The sequence below is a fragment of the Anopheles moucheti genome, chromosome 3 (genome assembly GCF_943734755.1).
Source record: "Anopheles moucheti chromosome 3, idAnoMoucSN_F20_07, whole genome shotgun sequence".
Classification (NCBI taxonomy): domain Eukaryota; kingdom Metazoa; phylum Arthropoda; class Insecta; order Diptera; family Culicidae; genus Anopheles; species Anopheles moucheti.
Window position 1 is genome coordinate 47,745,489 of NC_069141.1, and position 21,522 is coordinate 47,767,010.

Genomic DNA, 21,522 nt, shown 5'->3' on the forward strand with positions numbered 1-21,522 from the left:
AATCGACAATTCTTCAAAATTGTCTGGACAGGTAGGTGCAATGGAGAACAAATGCGTTTGATCACATTCGCGATACCCAACCTCTTCTTTACCTTTACCCCACGTCACCAGATAAGCTTATCGCGTAGGTTTGGGTTTGCATTTATGACAGTGACTTTCCCAGCAATGGACACGCATATCGTGCCAATATTACTGCATGCGAACACACAGTATTGCCGACCTTTAAAATCCTTTCGAGCAGGCAATTAACCCATACTGCGTGGTTTTGAAATGGCGTTCCATAATCTAGTACCCAGCGATACAGGTGAAGCTTACAAACGGCACCATTTGACAGCATCGTGCGAAACGCAATGTTTAACCATAGGCAATTGTTGTTACTTCTGTGCGTTTGATGGCTAACCTAGTTGCAGAAGAAGATTAGCTGCATAGGTGTGCACTCATGTAGAAAGACCCAAACACCTGCCGAGTAGACGGGAAAGTGCAAGCTTAGGAGCGGAAAGCTCTAATCCTGGAATGCATAATGCCACTTATTGTACGTCCAACGTACACTCGAATTAACATAATATTCCAGTTTCCACGAGGGAAGAAAGGCAAAGAACACGCGAACCTCTAACACGCGGTGATGTAATCGTGGAGCTGTCTTTTTACGGAAAGAATCTAGAATCTGCTACTTTTGGCACCGCTAGCGTCTTAGTTTTTGGACGAATAGTGTACTCTATAGCGCACTGTTCGTCATGACCTTTTATGCAACGTTGCTGGTTAGCCTAGCGTGTGCTGGCCGTTAATTGGATGAACGTTTTGAAACGGAACCGTCCGGAAAATGAATCTAGGTAGGTTGAGGATAGTTCGGGGGATAGAATTAGGAATCCAGCACGTCGGAACGTGTTCCTATTAGCGTATACGCTTTTCACATAGCTTAGGTCTAGTAGGTCGTTACACCAGGGTGTTGAAAAAATAGACTTATATTAAATTAATATTCTGTTGCTTACACCAAGTTACTCTGCAATCCTTTCGCGATGTTTATCTGCGGTAGGCGTGTCCACAAACGTTCCTTCGGTTCTTTGCCCTTCCATGTCATCTGCGGTACTCTGTTAATTCATAAAACCATTTTAGTTTAAGGAACATCCATTAATTACGTAACTCTGAGAGTATGGAGAGGGGGTTGATAATAGCGTTACAATGTGTTATATAATTGAATAACTTTTTTTGTAAACAAGAGATTGGGGATGTCATGGTGACGAAATGTAACGTAATTAATAGAGTGGGTTGCTGCAAGTGTTTTACTACAATAGAGGAGGGGGTTGAAAATTGTCATTTTTTGCGTTACGTAATAATTGAATGAACGTCACTTGGCTAATGTCACTTGGCTGCGTGGACTTCTTGAAATCATTCTCAGAACGTGATACACACGTGAGAATACACACTTTACGAATAAAAAACCGTTCGTATAACTTCTACGTAGCATCGCTGATCCAGATGATCGTTAGAAACCTGGAAGAGGTTACCCTTACTGCCACCGATGGAGACAATGAGACCAGCACCTTGGGTAGAAGGACAATCAAAGCTCTTAAGCTCATATTAAATGATAGGTTAGGATAAATAGACTCAAGTCCTGAGTTCTATCGATAATGATGATTTCGCGTCCCTGACTGCTTGGCTAATTATTTTTCTCATTCATGTTTAAAACATTTATTGCTCAACCTAGCTACGATGCTAACAGAAAAAATTGCATTCTCCTTCTTTTGCCCCCTGCATACAATGTGTCAGCTGTACCGCGATGGCTATCTGCGTTTGCATAAAGTGTGTCCGATCGTACTGATCGGTCGCGATGCGATCGATTGCTATACTGAATTTTGTAAATGCACCATGGTATATAGTTTGCTCTGTATCAAAAATAAACTGCATGTACCCATCGATAGTCATGCATGCAAAGATTATTCTGTTCAACAGAAATTGTTTAGAAAATGCTGCATAAGATGCGCAGCTACACCACGACACTCTGCTTGTCTTCCAAAGATATGGGTATTGCACTAGTATTGCACTGGTAAAGCACGTAAATATCCGTTGCAGTTTTTGTGCGACTTGACCGCAAACGATCGCAAGTTGCATTTGCGTGTAGTCTCTTGCAACATGGTAGTATTTAACTATGATTGATTGCATGCATTTCTATTCCGAGCACCAATAATGTTGCAAACAATCTGCACATCATCGGTTCGCAGTCCGATTGCACTGAGGCGCCTTTCTTCTCGGCGTGAATGGACTGCGTGCCGCTGACCATTGAAATGCACGCGCAAACATTTAAATATCACAGCGCCATCGGGAATTGCACTGCGCGAGCTCCGATCAATTTGGTGGCAATTTCCGCTCAATTGTGTTCCGGCGTCACAGTTTAAAGTCACCAATTACCGTACACCCGGTTGATATGAGTGACTTTTTCGCAAAAAACACGTCCCCCGTAGGGCGGCCAGCTGGTCGGGCAGTTCTATAAATTGCAATGCGCATTACTGCCATGTTTTTAGCAGGTTGGACCCTGCCCCAAAAGCAGGGACGTGCGTCAGTATGTTGTGGCTAGAAATAGAAAGAAATGGAAGTGTTCGCCATCGTCGTACGGGACAAATCAGTCCCGCGGGAAGAAAATAAAAGTGCGACCATGCGCAACCGCCGATGTCTGACGGTGCAAGAAATCTTTCCCCCCGGGCGGACAGCAAAAGCGATTGATACCGTTCTTGTGTAGTGGCGTCGTCCAAGAGGGCACATTTACCCCGGTCCATGGTGGAACTGGAGCGAACCGGTGCAAACTGAAAGCGAACGTAATGGTGGTGGCGACATACGGCGTTTGGTGCTTGATGCTGTAGATGAATAGCAGTATAGTATAGATCATTCAGTATGAATTTATTTAAATTGATGTGGGGATGGTGGGGACCAAGATGCATTATCAACCTGATTAGTTGATTTTTTTTTCGTAGCACGCGACGCTTAACGCGTGACGCTTTTAATTAAGTAAAATAAAATGTAGATGTTTTTCAATGGCTATATTAAGGTGAACTGTCTTTTAAGAAGAGATGTTTAATTTTTTTAAATGTTTAATTATTAAATTATGACAAGTATTTAATTTTCTTAGAATCGTTTCGTTCTGATATCAATGTTGTATTCTAAGAATTGATTGTTATGTTCATTGTTCATTAAGTTTTTGCTGTTGTCAATTTGTGAATTATGAGCGGTTTTGTTCACTATTTTTTTGAATTTCTATTTATATTAGTATTTTACGTTTATGCATCTTAGCATACCATTAAATTATATTATATTTATATTACTATATCGTTGTTGTTACTGCTTTTCATTTTTTTTTCAAATATTCTTTCTTGTTCGAAATTAAACAGGAAATTCGCAAACAATCAAGGGGGCTAGCAAAAGAAACATATTTGAATTATCATTGCTTTGTGCTGAAAAACAAATTGCGGTCCTTTGTTTGGTGTTCTAATTTTTTTATGGGTTCCTGTACTCATTAAAGCATTGATACTTATCGGCACGATTTGTATTTGTTGCAGATATCTGGCTAGTGATATCTTTTGTTTGTTTGTGCCATCCACTTAACGAATTAAACAGAGGTAGGGTTCGGTATGGTGCGGTACATGACGATAAAGCAAAACTGCAACGCTACATGCAGTCTGAACGGATATTGCGCGATAAAAGTGCATCACGTACACCACGTGCACCATACCTCTGGCATCACTTGTACTCGTTCCCTAGCGGTCGGTCTATGAGCTATGGAGCTGTGAGACAACGCGTGACACGAAGTCATTCCATTGCTTGGCGATAAAAGTCGCAACAGCAATTACAACTCGATTGGTTGCTGACCTCGACGTTTGCATGGAAATTGTTATATTGCAGCTTATAATTCTCATCGCTTGTGGATGAAAGGGATTTGAAGAATTTACCCTAAATATGCCAGACAGTAAAGTAAGTAAATGATTGCGAATGAAAGCCGGTAATCACCTGATGCAACAGTAAATGTTAGTTCGGTGAAGTTGTTTCACAGTCTGGAGGATAATTCCACCCTGGATTTAAAGCCTTTCGTCTGAAGCCGTACCGGAAATTCAAAACACCGACGACACTTGACATAAATGACACTTTCGTTGACAGTTTGGCGGTTGCTTGATCGTCGTCGGGTGATCTTGCTGGGATGAAATCGGTAGCAGATAACTCACTCATCTCTGCAGTCGTCCCGGACCGAAACAGACACAGCCGACAGGGCATGGTTTGGGATGTTTGGCGCTAACACAGTGTCCACACAGAAACGGTTGACTCAGCTCAGTTGGCCGAATAATTGCACTGTGGGGTGGTGGTGGGAGGGACGTCGCCATACGATGGATGATAAGAGAACCCCTCCGCCCGGGAACACCGTGTGGGTGATTGAAGGAGGCAAATGGTGGTATGGGAAGATTCATCGATTCTCCCACAGTACCGCTCAGTTGTATTCTGTGCGTGGTGCGATGTAGTGCGAAAACCGTGCGTTGGCCGTTGGGTTGTGGATTGTTGTTGCGCCAGCATTGCAGCCTAGCAGCAGGCTGCAACAGAATCTTTAAAGTAACATCATCGGTGTGCATGCTAATACAGTGGCCATTAAAAGTAATTTCCATTTCCTTTAGCCAGTAACGAAGATTGCATATGTTTCAGTAAAGTCCCTGGAGCTACTTTGTACATCCCCGCCATCTACCAGGGCATTTTATCATCCTGCGGGTATCTACCGGGATGAGCCGATAAGACAATCCCATTAACCTCGAGAGCCTCGCATCCACCTGTAATGGGGACAGGTGGGAAATATTTGGAACACGTTTGTGCAATCGTACTATCTTATCCTGTATTTGCCAGTTGGGCGGTGTGTACACTTTGTTTTTCGCGGAATAATTCTACGAAAAGGATTAGTGAGATAGCGTTGATTTGCTTGCACTGGAGTGTGTAATCTTGTGGTGATAAGGTGTATCGAACAGAGATTCTCATGAGTGAAAGGGTCGTTACTCGTTACATGTTAGACCATCAGTCCATCAGTGATCAGTGGTTTGTGTGCGTTAATGTCGTGAAAGCTGTTTTATTTCGTATCGGGATAATTTCTTTCAGCAGTTGCAGTTTTAAAGCAATATTGCAAACCTTGTTCGGTAACATGTGATTAACATACATTGTACGTGGTTTTAATGAAAGTAACCTTTCCTTCGTCTCCAGCGGAAGGTTATTTTTGTCTTAAGGAATAGGTACGAACGGGTAGCAACATTGATCGATTGCCATCACGTCTGTCCTAAATTCTACTAACATTTTCGTAACTCGGACATACGCGCGTCTCGTCCGGTTGACGCCAGCTGATGATACAACTGTGCCCTCCAGCTTCTCCTGGGATTTAACGCACGGTCTACGACCTACAGCACTCAAAAACACTCGTGTCCTTGGACGCTTGGGCATTAAAGACGTCACTGTGTCGGCGATGATACAAGCAGACGAGACCGGCCGGAACCAAGCGTTACTAGTTTAAGGCGTGTTTTTTTTGGAAATTGGACCCTATACTCGCCTCCTGTAATTTCGGCAATAATCTGAAATGATGATATTTTTAATCTATTTGTGAGAGTAATTATTGAGGCTGGTGAATGGCCATTACTTGGTTACGGACGACCAGCAGTGACGTCCGCGGTAACGTTTATGTAATGTGTTGAAAGGTTGTTTTTCACTGATAGTGGATAATCTCAAACAGAAATCTCTAACAGAGGAAATCAATCCCTTTTTTTACTAATAATTAAAAAAAACGAAACAATTGTAGCATTATTGATGTTCATGTGAAACAAGGTTAAGGTTTGGGGTCATTGTATTCGTCTGTGTTCTGTGTCCCAACGCACGTTGACAATTTTTATTGAATTTATCATTCCCTCCATACGTGATGGGTTTGCTGCTCGGGCAGTGTAATACATCATTCCCCAATGTTTCCCCTTTTTTCTCACGCTTCTGAAGGTTACTTAAGTGATTTACTGTACGTGTGTGTATGAGAGCTAGTATTTTTTTTCTTCCTCATTTGCTTATCCCTACTTCATTAAACCATCTCATCATCTGATCTGCTTGTTGCTATATTTATACTTTCAGATATTGCCATACCACGCCAACAACACGCTCATCCCGTTCACCGCGCATCATTCACGTGCCGGCAACGTTTGGTGGTTGTAAAGTGTCCGGTATTTCTGCTGTAAAGTAGTGTTTGGCGCATATGTGCAGATTGCGGAGGTACAACAAAAAAACTCCTGATTATTCAACAGTATCCGTAGTCAGCGAGAGTTTGCGACCGTTATTGTTCCTGTGAGTGTTTTAGTGTCTGTATTCAGCAAACCAACCCCTGGGTAGACCAACGCTAAGTGCGAAGCGACCAAGATCGGAAAGGTGAAAATAAACTGTTTTAACAAGGGATATTTTATTCTGTGCCAGCCGTTGCAACCGTACGTCACCTTGACATTCAGCCGTGTGTAGCGTGTGGCCGCGGAAAGCCTTGATCATCTTTCGTTGTGCAAAATGTGGTCCAGCTTTGCAGACTACGTAACAGAAGCCTGACACGCGATACGTGCGTCTTCTTAAGGTGAACTCACCGTGAAGGAAAAGAGCAAGAAGGAGTGTGAACACACCACAGTCGTAGCGATTCGATCGCACAATCAGTATAAGTAACTCCCCGGTGTATCATCTTTGGTTCGGCTTGATGAGAACGCACCCGGCACTGGGAGGAACGGGAAACGCTAGGGGCGCCCAGTTGAACGCACTGCTGGCAACACTTATGCATTATATTCGGGAAAACGCGACCACCGAATCTGCCACCCACTGTCTCCGCTATATGCCCAAAGATCCCCGGCTTAGAACGACGGGAAGACCCGATCCACGTGGGATACCATCAAACACCCGCAGCAGCACCAACATCAAAGCCAGCAGTACCAGCAGCATCTTAAATAGCAGTATCACTAGTAGTAGTAGCAGCAATAAGAGTGCAAGCAATACCACCACTGTTGCGAACGTTCGCTTCCGTGGTGCTGTATGTGCCAGCGGCAGAACGAACATCCGTAGTGACATCCGTCCTATCGTCGACGACGCCACCAGCGTCAGAACGCGACCGTTGTTTCTATCCACGGCGATTGCGAAGCAACGGAACGACCAGCAAGGTAGCGACAGTGACACCTTGACCTGCCTTTCGGGACAGCTGCTTAACGGCGTTTAGTAGTGATCGTAGTAGTAAACCCCGTGTAATATAACAGCAGCACTGCCGTATTTTTGAACAGCATTGCGCACGTTCACACTGCTCGATTGGCGAGTTAGTGCATCAAAGAGTTACAAAAAGGCGTTCAACTAAGTGCGTGCGCGTGTGTTTATGTGAATTTCGTTTGTTGCTGAATGAAAAGTATCCCTTCCGCCGCGCACTACCAAACTCAACCACTTTGGGAACGCTCGAAGCTGACCGCTCGAAAATGGTGCTCGAAATTCGCGTAACCGATCCGTCGGAAAAATCGATCACACCGGAACGGGTGAAATCGTTGACGGAAGAGCAGGAGGATCGTAGAAATAACAACAACCGTCACTCGCCCGGCCGTACACCGATGCGGATAGGGCGTGATGAGCTTGAAGCGATCAAGACCAATCTGCTAAACACCAATGAGGTTACATTCAGTACCGTGCTGGATACGGATCTTGGTCCGCCGGGATCGCCTGGTGGCGGAAACTATGGCAAAAACTTGAGCATGGCTCAGCTGAAGGTGCCCGGTGTTGGTGCTGCTGCTGGTGATGCCGGTGCTGGTGATCGTACACGCCGAACGCGGTTGATTTCGGAACTCTCGGAAGCGGATTCGATACTATCGTCGTACCATGAGCCGGAGAAGAAGAAACCACCCAAAATTCCCGACGGTGGATACGGATGGGTGATCGTGTTCTCATCCTTCATGGTCTCACTCATCATGGATGGGGTGTCGTTCTCGTTCGGTTTGATCTACACGGAGCTGCTGAGCTACTTCGGAGAGTCCAAATCCAAGACGGCCTGGATTGGGTCGCTGTTCATCGCTGTACCGCTGCTGTCTGGGCCGATAATGTCCAACCTGGTGGATCGTTACGGTTGTCGCAAGATGACTATGCTCGGTGGGTTCATCGGTGGAATGGGGTTCGTGTTGGCTTCGTTCTGCCAGTCAGTTGAGCAGCTTTATTTCACCTTCGGTATACTGTCCGGTGTTGGTCTGGGGTTCGGGTACGTGACCGTAGTCGTCTCTGTAGCGTTCTGGTTCGATAAGCGTCGCACATTTGCGACGGGAATCGGTGCATCCGGTACCGGGATTGGCACGTTTGTGTACGCTCCACTCTGCCAGTGGCTGATCAAAAACTTTGGATGGCGTGGGGCGACACTTATCCTTGCCGGTACACTCTTCAACATGATCGCCATGGGTGCACTGATGCGTGACCCCGAGTGGATGATCGAGGAAAGCAAGCTGGAAAGTCGAGCCCAGAGCATCCAGACGTTCTCGAACTCGAGTGTTTATCTGGACGAGATCAAAAAGCTCATCGAGACGGGCATTCCGAAGGAACACGTGCTGGATACGCTCGTTACGAACGTGAACACGGAAGCGAACCAGGTCATACCGCCGGAAGATCCGGCTATTAACAAAAAGTACCAGAGCCTGGTCGCACTGCCTACGTTCTTTAGCGAGCAGGAACAACACGGCAGTGGCGCACGTGCCAATGGTACCATCCTGCACGCGAGCAATCGTTCCCTGCGGCACAACGTTCTGACGAAGGAAACATTCAAGCGCAGTGGTCGATTGGCTCAAGCAAAGGCACGTCTGGCCAGCACGGAGACGCTTAACTCGTACGAGAAGCTTTCCGACGAGGAGAACGATGAAGCGCATCACCAGGAACATCCGGATGGCATTAGTCTTGGAATTCGTGCTTCACTGAAAACGCTTAGCGTAGCGTCACTGGAAGATGGTTATCTGAGCGTAAAACGGCAGCAAGAGTTACACGAAAAGGTGGGCGGAAGTACGTGGTCTTTGGATGAGGTCGCACTTGCCGGATCGCTTGTCGTTCCCGCACCGCACGGCGATGCTGCGCTCGGTGGTGATGGTAGCCGTGCGGAGAAATGTCGCAGCTTCCGAGGCAACTCGCTCGACGTGGTGTACGAGAACGAGATCTTCAATCCAAACGTGGACACTAACGTAACGCTGGTTGTGCCGAAGCAGACAAAGCTGCTGCATCAACGCGGGGTTGCGCCACGTGGCGGAGGACTCAAGAAGCAACATTCGCTAGGCCGTCAGCATTCGATGCGTTACTCAAACTTTTACAAAGACATGCGGCTGCATCGGAACTCGATTCACTATCGCGGTGCGTTGCTTAACACACATCGTTACCGACTGAAGGCGTCCTCATGTCCAAACATCTATCGCAATTCGATGACCACGATCGCCAAGGAGCAGGATGAGGTAAGTTCTTGCTAACTTCAAATCTTTTTCTCTCGCGTGTTTAATTTCCTCTCGAATGCGCTCTTTTAACCTTGACAGTGCATTCTTTTTTTCTCTCATGTAATAATGGGGGTTTGATGCAAATAAGTCGATCAGCTATTTGCTGAACAAAAGATCTAACAAAACGCTAATTAAAACGGCATTAAGGAAACCTCACAAGCGAAACACGTTTGAATACGTTGAAGTTTTACCTCAAATTACAACAGTCCGTGCATGAAACTGCCAATTTGTAGATAGAGGTGTATGCAAATGTTGTTTCCTTATTAACACAGACACACGTTTTGTGTCAAACAACCATGCGTCTCCATTCATTCGTGGCACAATGCTAATGTGATAATAGATCAAACATTTGTCGTGCATTTCGATTGATTAATTCCAGTTGTCGCATCTGAACCGCTTATCCGTTTCAATTATTTTAAATTTTGTTGGTTTTTTTTTAATTTCTCTTCCTTTAATTTGTTTAGCCATGGTACGGTAGCTTCATCGATACGCTCAAATCAATATTCGATTTTTCGCTCTTTTTCGAGTTTCGGTTCGGTATGCTTGCCATCTCCACACTGCTGCTGTTCGTTTGGTAAGTAGCAACTTCTCCCACTGGATTTACTTAAGTGAGGTGCATCGTTTAATTGATTTCCTTTCACAGGTACATCATTCCCTATTTCTACATCCCTGAGTATGTGCTGCACTACAACTACAGTGAACAGGATGGAGCGAATCTTATCTCTGTGATCGGTATCACCAACACGATCGGGATGGTTGGTCTTGGATGGCTCGGTGATCAACCTTGGGTGGATGTGTCCAAGACGTACGCTGTGTGTCTGGCATGTTAGTTATTCTTTCGCATCAGTTGTTTGTAAAGTTTCTCCAGTGCGCCTAACATTACAGGAATTTTGTTTTTGCAGTATGCGGTGCGTCAATTTTTGTCATACCTTGGGTTATCTCGAGCTACGCGGCCATGGTGGTCCTGTGTATCATCTTTGGCTTTACCTTCGCCAGCACGTTCTCGTTCACGCCCATCATCATGGTGCGGTTGGTGAGCTTGGATGATTTTACCGTCGCGTACGGACTGGTGCTGTTGGTGCAGGGCATTGGCAGTCTGATCGGACCACCGATCGCTGGTTTCCTGTACGACGTGACCAATCGCTGGGACGATTCATTCTACGCGGCCGGGTTCTTCATCTTCCTCTCGGGGGTTTGTGCTTGGGCGATCGGTTCACTGGAACCATCACCCGACAGTGAGAAGGACGACGACGGAGAGAAGGAAAGCGATGCTCTCAGCTCAACAGTCACGGCGTGAGCCGATGTGTGTGTTTGCCAGGATGCTGGCACAACCGTGGTGCCTTTTGTACTTATTCAAATGCGTGTGTTCGTTCTGGCAAAAGCAAAGCAAACAAGCAAAACATAGTAAGATTTTCGTTTCATATCACGTGTTCACGCCTTACAGTAGGATATTTCCATTTCATCCTTTCAAATTAGCCCTCGGAACTAGTGAACAGACTACCTCGAAACAAGTAATTTGCGATCAGCGGTGTAGTTACTCGGTCGAGTTAGGTAATCTTTTCGTTTCACGGTTGAACGATGTTAATGTGGCGAATTTTAGAATGTTTGTCATGTCTAGCTTTTACACAAACCAACTAAATAACAAACGATGCTACACCTTCTCCATATACATATATAAGCTCCATAGATCAACGAACGTCAATCGAATGCCTTACAGTAAATTATGCCTAGTAAGAGTAGTTAAAAATCACAGTTCAAAAAGTGAAACTTAAGACATCCTCGTGGTCTAATATTTGAGAGAGAAAGAGAAAAACTACGAAAATAGATATAATCTATTAGCACAGTTCGAACGCAAACTAGCTAACAACTGTGACTAGGCAGTGCAGATGCAAAAGATAGCTTAATAGTGCACTTTACGCGTATCAGCGCTTTAGTTAGGAAGTTGTTCTCCCGTTTGGCGAGTATTGGCAAAGTTGTGTCGTATGAGGCGGTGCCGTGACCAATATCCTCACTTTGTTTAATAGCCACATTAAGCTAGCATAGAATTGTTCACAAAACATCCATTTCTCTCCCACAAGACTGGGACCATAATTATGTATCATTGAAAGTGGAAGTTTCGAAATCAACTCTAGCTACACGATGGCTCTAGGTGAATGATGGTATGCACGTATGTACTATTAGGCTTTCCCCGTAAGTTACTATAAGTAGAAACACTTAAAAACAAACAGGGCTCTTGTGATTGTATTGTGTACTTGTAGAACAATTTTTTACCGTTTCTGTTTTTCTCTCTCTATATATACACTTGTTTTAATGTTTATTTTTTGTAAATTAGAAAATATTTAGAAAAAAAAATCATGCAAATAGAACGAATTAAGAAAAAGGCGTGTGTGATAGCATAGAATGGCACGATCTTTGGTTTTCTTTTAATCCGTACTTACTAGTAAGTTGTCTTTTATATACAGACAGAATAAAACTGCCCAATCGATTCACTGTTAGCCGTTTACTGTTATGCCTGTTTTTGATGTTTGTGCCGAAAATAAGATTTTACTACTTCTAAGATTTGTTTATTCAAAAGAAATAATATTAAATTTGGGATATTTCGTAGTTTCCAGCACAATTCTGCGACATTCGGGATGTGGTCAAGCCACTGATTGCTCTAAAGTATAACAACGCAGTTAAGATTGTTGTCCTTCTCTAAAAAAGTTTCATGGCAAGAGTTAAACTTTATGTTTATAACATTCAATATGCCGCAGCAAAATTCCAAGAGCTTCATCACCGTGAGCGGGTTCTTCGTTGTGGATGGAAAATTTCCTTTTGAAAGGTACATCATGCTATCATGGTAGCAAGTTCTGTTGCAGATATCGCTCAAGAATGGCAAGTGCATCTCGTCATCGTTCTGCTCGCTATTGTAGAGTACACCCTTTGAATCGATTCCGGATTAGAATTCGGATTCGACTTTGGGGTAATCCGAGTCAACACTGGAGTCGACTCTAACTGGATCCAGCAGTTCCGACTGGATGTCGATACCGCAATTAAAACTGGAGTTACTATTTTTCAGCAGTGTTATATAAGTATTCAGTTTTTAAATAAGTTGAGTAATATTTTTCCTAAAATTGTTCGGCTCTTTCCCTCAGACTTTTGCCCAACTTTCCAATGAGTTTTTCACTACTTTTCGAGTGCTGCTTGCTTACTATTGTTGACTCGTGGACCTTTTTATGTTGAAGAAAATGAATTCATAGTAATCATGGATTGTTTTGAGATTTTAAGGACACAAACGATCACTATTTTTCATAATCTTCTATTACAGTATGCATTCAATACATTTTAAGAAGTAAAAATTCCCATTCAACTGAAGCTCAGAGTTTTGGAAACACATGCATGGAGAGCCTATACGTCAACCAGCAGGACAGGAGATCGTCAGATCCATTAGTGTATTATCGAAGAACAGGGAGCGGAAAGCAGTTAGTGATATTTCTACGTTAGAAAATTATATCAAAATATAGTTTGTACATGTTATCGAATTTGTATTGTTCACACCTTGCAAACGAAACAATCAAATGGCACAACAAACACTAAACGTGGAATACAACTGGTTTCAGTTCCGTTGCCTTTGTTGTTGTTTTTTTTTATTTATTTCTGTACTTTTATCTATACCATATGCCAGTTGGTCTCTTCCGCCAATTAGTCGGCCGAGATGCCCTGTAGGTTCATGTCCTTATTTGCCATCACTCGATCATTACAATTATCCATATGTATGTGTGAAGGTGTGTGTGTGTGTGTGATTTTCAGTGTGCCAATTTGCAGTACATATGGGATTCTTGTTTTGCAATCGTTAATTGTTTGCTGAAAATTTAAATCTCTTATCTTATCGCTTTTATTAGTTCGGTTGTGTTTAATGTATCATCAATCAGGCAATTGAAGAAGGAGGAGATTAAGAAGATATTTTACCTGCGGCGTAGGCGTGTAGCCAAGTTAGGAAAGAAAAGAGAACTATTTAAGTTTATAAATTAAATTGTCTAACTTATAATATTATAAGGATGTTTAGACGGGACATATTGGGCGTATAATTTTCTTCTATTGTAAATTGGGGAGGAAAATTGGAAATCAAACTAGAACAAAATGTTTATGCACGTTATCAGTTACCCAAAAAGGGTTTTATATCTTTGCTAAAGTAACATTATGAGATTGTACGGGAAGATCTTCGATAAAGTGGGATTAAATGTGCCACAGTAACGAATAGACGTGTTGGCAGGGAAGTGGGACTAACATACTAAATATTACATATGTTTTGCAACATGCTGATAACTTTTTATGGTACGTTATTTCAGTTACTGCCATTAGGCCAAACTCAACTCAAATCTAAATTTAGTCCCGCGAGGAGGCAGATCTGAATGATTGTATTCAGATGGAACGAAGCGGTTATTTGAACGAATTGTGTGTAATAACCAAACCTACGGAAGGGTTGCAGTTGAAGCGCAGTGCATAATGTAAGACACAAACGAAACACTTTTGACGAGTTAGAGAAAATTATGCTAACAAACATGAGCCATAAACGCAAAGGAGCTTTCCAGCTGAAGCCATGATGCCAATATTATTATGCAATGGTTGCGTGTTTTTCAAGAGTTTCCCTATCCGGAACCGTGGCCCGTTGGTAGAGCCCATCGAAAGCTGCTGCTCGAGAAATGTTAGTTGTATAGTGTTGTCAAGAGTAAAAATATTTACGATATTAGTTTACAGCCGCCATCCACCCAAAATAGTACACCGCGTTCGTTCCACTGCGCCCCACAGATGGGCTTGAGGCCAGGCGATCATCATCTCCTGCGTCCGGATATATAGGAATTTTGCATTCCACGCTCTGCTTTTGTCCCTCAGCTGGGTGCTTCGTCTTTCAGTGATGCATTTCTGTTCGCTGTTGTCTTGTTTGTTTTGTCTTTTATCTCGTTTTTATTGTTCATTTTCGCATTAATGTTTTCTCTCGCTCTCTCTCTTCTGCTCTTGGTTACTTTTCACACGTACACTTACACACTTATTCCCCATCACAAGATTGGAATTGGTTTGGTTTAGTTTAGTTTTAGTGTTTCCTTTCTATTATGCTCTAATGCTGCACGCTTTCCCTATGCGTCTATGTTCGTATATCAGCAGTCGTTCCAGTGTAGTATCAGCTTTGTAGTTTGATCGTAGTTTATCATCGATCCATACGGTGTGCATCATTCACTGACTATTCAAGACCACACAGCACACTTACATTCCTGATTCACTGATCTTCCATCATACTGCATATGACGCATTATGCACTTTGTCGCTTTACCGTTTTATTGTTTTTTTTTCTCATCTCATTTGTTTTACTTTTTCCATGTTACTATGGAGGGAAGGAAAATGCAACCCCAACTGTTTCATATCTTCATCTGTTTGATCGCCTTTTGTTGCATTTCTAGCGTTCGTACCTCGGGTCCCATTCCTTCATCGCTTACTAGCGGCCAAACAGCCGCCAGCCAACTCCCGGTTGCCGAAGGTAGGAAAGTTAGGACACTACCGATAGAACGCTAAAACACGCAAACCCCCCGTTATACCAATCCCAGTTGTTAGACCAATTTACTTAATTTCATCCCAGCTTCGGCCCAACGGTGGACCTTCGTCGGGTACGGCATTGCACATCATGATAGTCGGTGGTTGGCGGCACGACGCTTAGCAGCATCCACTGCTAGCTGGTCCACCCGGGCTATTGCCACTGCCCAGCGATGGGCTTGTCGGAGAGTGCTGCTGACCAATCTTGATGCCGTTAGCCTACAACATGAATTCCAAATTAAAAACTGATTCAACACGGGGAAACGGGCGCAAACCTCGCCGTACCTCATTATTGATATCAAAGACACCCTCCTGAATCTTCTCGTAGATTTCCTTTGCCGTGTTGATGAACGCTTCCTCCACGTTGGCAGCAGTACGGGCAGACGTTTCCATAAACACCAGACCGTGTTCGCGTGCAAACGCTTCGCCTTCTTCCTTCTTTACCTCGCGGCGTGAGTCAAGATCACTGAAAGAAACCGAATCGATTAGTGTTTGTGTTGACCATTGCCACACGTGGGTTCAAATGAATACCTCTTATTGCCGATCAGCATGATGACCATGTTCGAGTTTGAGTGTTGCCGAGCGTCTTCCAACCAGGTAGTCAGGTGATTGAACGTTTCGCGGCGCGTAATATCGTACACGAGCAGTGCACCAGCAGCACCACGGTAGTACGAACGCGTGATGGAACGGAATGCTTCCTGTCCGGCCGTATCCCAGATCTGTAGCTTAATCTGTTTGCCATCGATGGTGATCATGCGGGCCCCGAATTCGACTCCGATCGTCAAATCATGCACCGGTTGGAAACGTTTGTCGGTAAACTGCAGCAGCAGACATGACTTTCCCACACCTGGAAAATGAGAGGAAGCATATTGATGATTACTTTGAAGGTGTTTTTACCCTACACATAAATTAGTAAATTTTCATACAGGGAAACAATACATTAAATAAAATTCGGATTTGTTTTGTGCACTTAGCGATCATAGCAATAGCGTTTGGATATAAAAATACGTTAATAGCGCCCTTTATGCTATTTGAGTTGTAAATATTCAACGTAAATCTATTTGATGTTTCTATATTTCTGAAAATAGAAACAATAAAATATCATGTCATTATTTTCGATTCTTACATAAAAACCCCTTAAAGAAAAAGAAATCGCGCTAAAGAAATTGTTCAATGAACTAAATTAACTAACAATATAATAAAACATTGCTTGTTTTTCCTGCTTTTTTCACTTTCGCCGCACAAATGAATCAACCGATGATTAATATTTTCTCTTTACTCTTGCAAATTTGAACATTTTTTACTCTTCAGGGGAATTCCAAGCGGACGCCAACGCCAAAACAAACAGCACAGTGTGTGCAAGTGCATTTCTGCGGCGTTACAGCCAGTATTCAGCCGCATGATTCATGCTTCCGGCAAACATAAACAAAAGCAACACTAAACTATTGAGTACAATTTTATCCCTCTCCCCAAATGATGCGAACAACTCATCGCGCAGTTCGCTTTCTTCCATCGAGCTTTATTATTACAGGGGTTCCAAACCAGATCCAGCGTATGCTGTGATTATTGCGGGTTTTTTGTAAACATTTTATCCGAACAAATTGATGCTCTGAACTGACCTTCAGGGTCGCGTTTTTGACAGTGATGGTTTTATACAAGAATTTTAATATATAAGTACTATTGATTTTAATAATCCAATAAAGTTTCAGACGAAGTTCTCGATATTTTTTTGCGGGTCGGACTAAAAACATCGTGGGTTGCATGTTTGACTTTGAACCTTTGAGCTGGTTGAATTGAACATATCCATTATTTTATATTATTTAAAAATGATTTGTTTTTTAAATTCGTGTCGTCTAAGTTGACATCGTATTTGCCAACTGTCTGTACAATTAGCCTTGTACAAGTGTTCCACAAACAAACGGGAGCGATCGAAGTAACCGATATTAATGATACCCTCTTCATTCGGATTATGTTATGATTACATGCATTATCTTTAGGGAAACCCCTGCTTTCGTCCGACTCTATTTCCACCCGTGTGCCTTGTGGTTAATTTTTATTTTCTTTTCGACCCACCAACACGGACACTAACAACATTTGCTCGTTCGGATTAAAGGCCATTGTGGCTTCTCGATTCGTACTATGCACACAACATTGCGCACCACACGCATGGGTTGATGATTGATTGGGTGCGAAATAATGTATTTCATCCTATGTACCTTGCTTGTTTCATCGGTTGAATCATACCATACAACACTGGAAACTAGGAAACTGGAGTTCGAAAGTTTGATTTCTGGTTTCAGGGACAGTTAGCAACAATTATCAAACAACGTTTGTGGCTTATTCTTTTCTGTGCGTCTCCTTTCTGGTGAAACAACAATAGTGACCTAGACAAGCAAACAAAGAGCTCGTGAGGAAACATGCATCCAGCGCTATTAGTGTCCGTATGACCCGGTTTCAGCGGCCAGCAGCAGTAATAGTAGTAGTAGTGGTTGACGTTTCTCTAATTATAAATATTTTTCTTCGTGGGCTGTGATAATTCTCTCCACTACTCGGTTCCTCCCCTCGTCGAGAAATATGCATTCTATGTGCAATCGAACGTGAACGGCGGAAACAATAGAAACTCGATCTGCCTTGTATAGAAAAGTTCTACCATATGGTCTTGAGAGGGTGACGACTGCTTGTTCGACACACACAAGTCGATTTCTTCCAAATCCTTCCGCTATGCTCTTGGTGCTTGGTGCGATAAAGCAGCGGAGGGTTGATGACGAAAAATTATCGATTTTATTCTTTGCCGCTGCTGCTGTCAACCGATGGCGTTGGCGTTGGCGTCGCCGACTATGGTTGGGCTTCACATCCTGAGCTAAAAGATGCGGGTATTAGCAATTCCTCCCTTTAGAAAAAAAAACATACTCAATCATCCTTTTTATCATGCTTTCATGTTTTCCGTGTCCGTGCCTAATGCCGTTTTCTTCCTGTTTGCTATATGTTCAAGCCAACAGCTGCTGTATGGTGGTGTGGTGGTGGTGGTGGTGTTGGTTATACCCACGGTTATACCAGCGCCTACGCAATGTGCAAATTAAATCACACCCAAAAAAGCCCTACAGATCCTTTAACGTTGTGGATGGGAAAAAGCAACACCAGTTGACCGGAAAGGAGCTACATGCTGCCGTATGTTTATGAGGCGTAAAAAAACCTGCCCGATCTGCGTATATTATTACTCAACCTTGTTGTTTTGCCGATTCATTTACCTGTGTCTCCTATGATGATGTATTTGAACAAGTAAGCGTACGACATTTTGGCGTAGAAACTTCGGCGCGACTTGAGTAGAAGTATGTACTTTTTGCTACACGTTAGCTCGTACGCGTATTCGTTAAAGGAATTACGTGGATTTCACGAAATCTGTTATCACACACGATAGGGGCACCTTTTTCGTTCGTTTTATGTTGCTTCTTCAAACACACACTCACGCACACGAGGGGGAAGAGATCACTGTTGTGACTAGAGTTTCACTGCGTACTTGGCTCGCACTGCAAAATACGCAAAACACAGCACGATTTATCCGCACACAATTGTTGAAATATTGTGCGCACTCCACACCACAGATCAAGCACTACGGATGTGCAATTCAGTTGTATGACTTAAAATCGGTTCACTTTTTTCGCAATTCCGAGATGTTTATCTCTTTGTTAAGAGGTTACAGCTTAGCAGAAAAACACTTTGAGAAAAAGGCAAGTGTGTTGCAGTGGGCAGGTTTGACCATATGACGATCTCTTTGACATTTGGACGATGAAGGCAGCTTTTGACAGCTATAGCAGTTTCAAAATAACAATTTTTAATTTTTTATAACAATGAAAATACCAATTTTTTTCAGATAAAAAGAAACAGAAATTGTTCGGAGAATGGAAGCTTTTTTTTAAAGTTACGGTTCTCGTAACGATTTCCTCCAATTTTTTGGTATCCGGTGTTTTGAAACGTCGAAGCAAATTGCATGTAGTCTGCGGGGTTGTCACACTGTGCGGTGGTTTGTTTTGATTCCGATTTTCCTGAACTCGCGCATTCCGAATGACGTTCCGGTTTGCGTATGCAACGAAAATAAACGCGAAAACAAATTCGCCTTCGTTGCGTGCTCTGTTGGAGGCTTGGGCTTGCTGCGTAATCTTTTCTGCTAGAATGAACCTGTGATTTGTTCCGTTCCGGATTTGGTGCGTGCTTAGTTTAACGATATCGTTTTCGCTGAGTGGGGCCAGTGCCGTGCTAGCCGTTTCAACTCACCTGCAGCCATAAATTCCTAACAACTCACTCCTAGGCCATGATACGGTATCGGGTGGTTGCGCTTGTTTTAATTATGCTGCTAATTTATTTCTTTCGGCTCATTTTCGCTTCCGGTGGCGATCGAAGTCAGTTTTATCAAAACTGCTTAAAGTTCTGTACGCTTGACAATTGTACACAGTGTAAGCATGTGATTGTGGGATGGTTAGGAGTGCAATTGTAATGTATCACTTTTTCCTTTTTAGCTGGTTTGTCGTACAAGAAGGAGTTACTGTGGAAGCATGATCCAATCAATACACTTTTGCTGTGGACATGCTATGATGAGTGCGGTTACGATTGCATGTGGAGGACAACGTCAGCTTTCCATAACCGCAACTGGACTACGCCACAGTTTTACGGCAAAGTAAATCATTGACCGTCGTTGTTTCTTACATAACCTTATTTGAAAATTTCCATATATTTCACCCTTGCAGTGGCCGTTTGTACGATTCCTCGGATTGCAGGAACCTGCATCGGTGTTGTTTTCAGTTGCTAACTTTGTTACACACTATAAAATGCTGCAACGGTTCAAGCGCGAAGTGCGCACCGATAGCCCAATGTACGGCACGTGGCGAGCCTTTTCCTACATCTGTTTGAATGCGTGGATTTGGTCGGCAATTTTTCACACGCGCGACTTTCCCATTACCGAGCTGCTCGACTATACGTTCGCTTACTCGATGGTGCTGGCTTCGTTCCATTGCATGGTGATGCGCATGATACACCGAATGTCGATCTTTGTGCGAGGCTCGTTTAGTTTTCTATGTGTGCTGTTTTTTATCAACCACTTTTCCTACCTTAGTATTGGCCGGTTTGATTATTCGTACAATATGAAAGCCAACATTGTGACGGGTATGTCTCGTTTCTATAATTACGGTTGTACGGTATGATCGGTGTAATCGGGTGCTTCCATTCGGTTTCCCACTTTACAGGTATGAGTGGTGCACTTGGATGGATTCTGTGGTGTTTCCTGCAGCGCCGGAAGCGACGCTACGTTTGGAAGTGCTTTATCTTTATCGTGCTAGCGACATCGTCCCTACTACTAGAAATTAACGACTTCCCACCGATCCTGTGGACGTTCGATGCACATTCGATATGGCATTTGGTAACGGCACCGCTAACAATACTATTCTATAGGTAAATATATCGATGAATTATTATTTTAAAACACATTTTCATAACGGCATATTTGTGTTTTAGTTTTATCATTGAAGACTGTAAAACGTTGCGTAAAGAATTGGCGAACGTTGAAGATGAAGAGAGCCGCAAACTGCTTTAAGGTTTTCCAATAACGAGGAAGGAAAGTGTTGAAAAGTTACCGAAGTAAAGGATCCATTGCTATACCGTTGAGGACAATAATACAAAACAGCAACATGTGCAGCAGATAGAGCAATACGGTAACAATGAGAGCGTATTTGGCAATTTAGGATGACTCTCTCTCTCGGTACGCATTTTTGGCCTATAGTTTATAGCATAAATTTTCGTCACATTCTTTCGCATGGTTCACGAAGGTTTGAATGTAAGTTATTTAAGCACGAAGCCGTATATGCTCGGTTTCATACCTTTTAACAGTTTATCGTGATCAGCTAGCATATAAATGACATATAATTAGCTACACAACGGTGACGATTCAAAATTATGCCAAAATTAATTACATTCTGCCATATTAAATTCGACCGTTTACCTTAGATTTTGAGCCAAAAGTATGCTACGGCTCTGGATGTCGTTTATTCAGCTGTTAGATATTGTACAAGAAATACGTCAATTCGTAGAGTGCATACGAAGTCAAATCCCCCCTTTTTGGAATCACATATTTATTCAACGAACGCACGTAATTCTAGTCATGAACATGAAACATTCACTGGATGGTGTAACCGTAGCCTACAGACGCGCGTTCGGTGAGAGTACGTAGAGAACGACCACGTAGCTCATGGATAGGTCAGTTTTTTAAACTCTTTTGGATCCTTCTTGTAGAACAGAAGCTACGTTTTATGCTCGTGTGTATTCCAGAATTATCAATAAGACATATTATATAGTGCATATTACACTACACAACACAGAAAAAAGACTAGTTCGTAAGTATTAGTGTTATAAACGTGAAACAACAAAACTTTTGGATTTCGGAACCCGTAATAACCTA

The 21,522-nt window shown here is 43.0% G+C and overlaps 3 protein-coding genes across 3 annotated transcripts; 2 read left to right on the forward strand and 1 right to left on the reverse strand.

Moving 5' to 3' along the window:
* Positions 1-7,474: 7,474 nt before the first annotated feature.
* On the forward strand, positions 7,475-12,001 carry LOC128303587 (uncharacterized). Its single transcript, XM_053040583.1, has 4 exons — positions 7,475-9,473; positions 9,977-10,086; positions 10,156-10,337; positions 10,415-12,001. The coding sequence occupies exons 1-4, from the start codon at positions 7,482-7,484 to the stop codon at positions 10,807-10,809; spliced, it is 2,679 nt and encodes an 892-aa protein (XP_052896543.1). The 5' UTR covers positions 7,475-7,481; the 3' UTR covers positions 10,810-12,001.
* A 992-nt stretch (positions 12,002-12,993) lies between these two features.
* On the reverse strand, positions 12,994-18,814 carry LOC128300941 (ras-related protein Rab-2A). The gene is made up of 4 exons (XM_053037201.1): positions 18,326-18,814; positions 15,609-15,924; positions 15,363-15,543; positions 12,994-15,296 (listed from the first exon to the last, which is right to left on the reverse strand). The coding sequence occupies exons 1-4, from the start codon at positions 18,369-18,371 to the stop codon at positions 15,198-15,200; spliced, it is 642 nt and encodes a 213-aa protein (XP_052893161.1). The 5' UTR covers positions 18,372-18,814; the 3' UTR covers positions 12,994-15,197.
* A 470-nt stretch (positions 18,815-19,284) lies between these two features.
* LOC128303944 (post-GPI attachment to proteins factor 3) lies at positions 19,285-21,476 on the forward strand. The gene is made up of 5 exons (XM_053041047.1): positions 19,285-19,528; positions 19,592-19,749; positions 19,820-20,234; positions 20,315-20,519; positions 20,583-21,476. The coding sequence occupies exons 1-5, from the start codon at positions 19,387-19,389 to the stop codon at positions 20,659-20,661; spliced, it is 999 nt and encodes a 332-aa protein (XP_052897007.1). The 5' UTR covers positions 19,285-19,386; the 3' UTR covers positions 20,662-21,476.
* Positions 21,477-21,522: the final 46 nt, after the last annotated feature.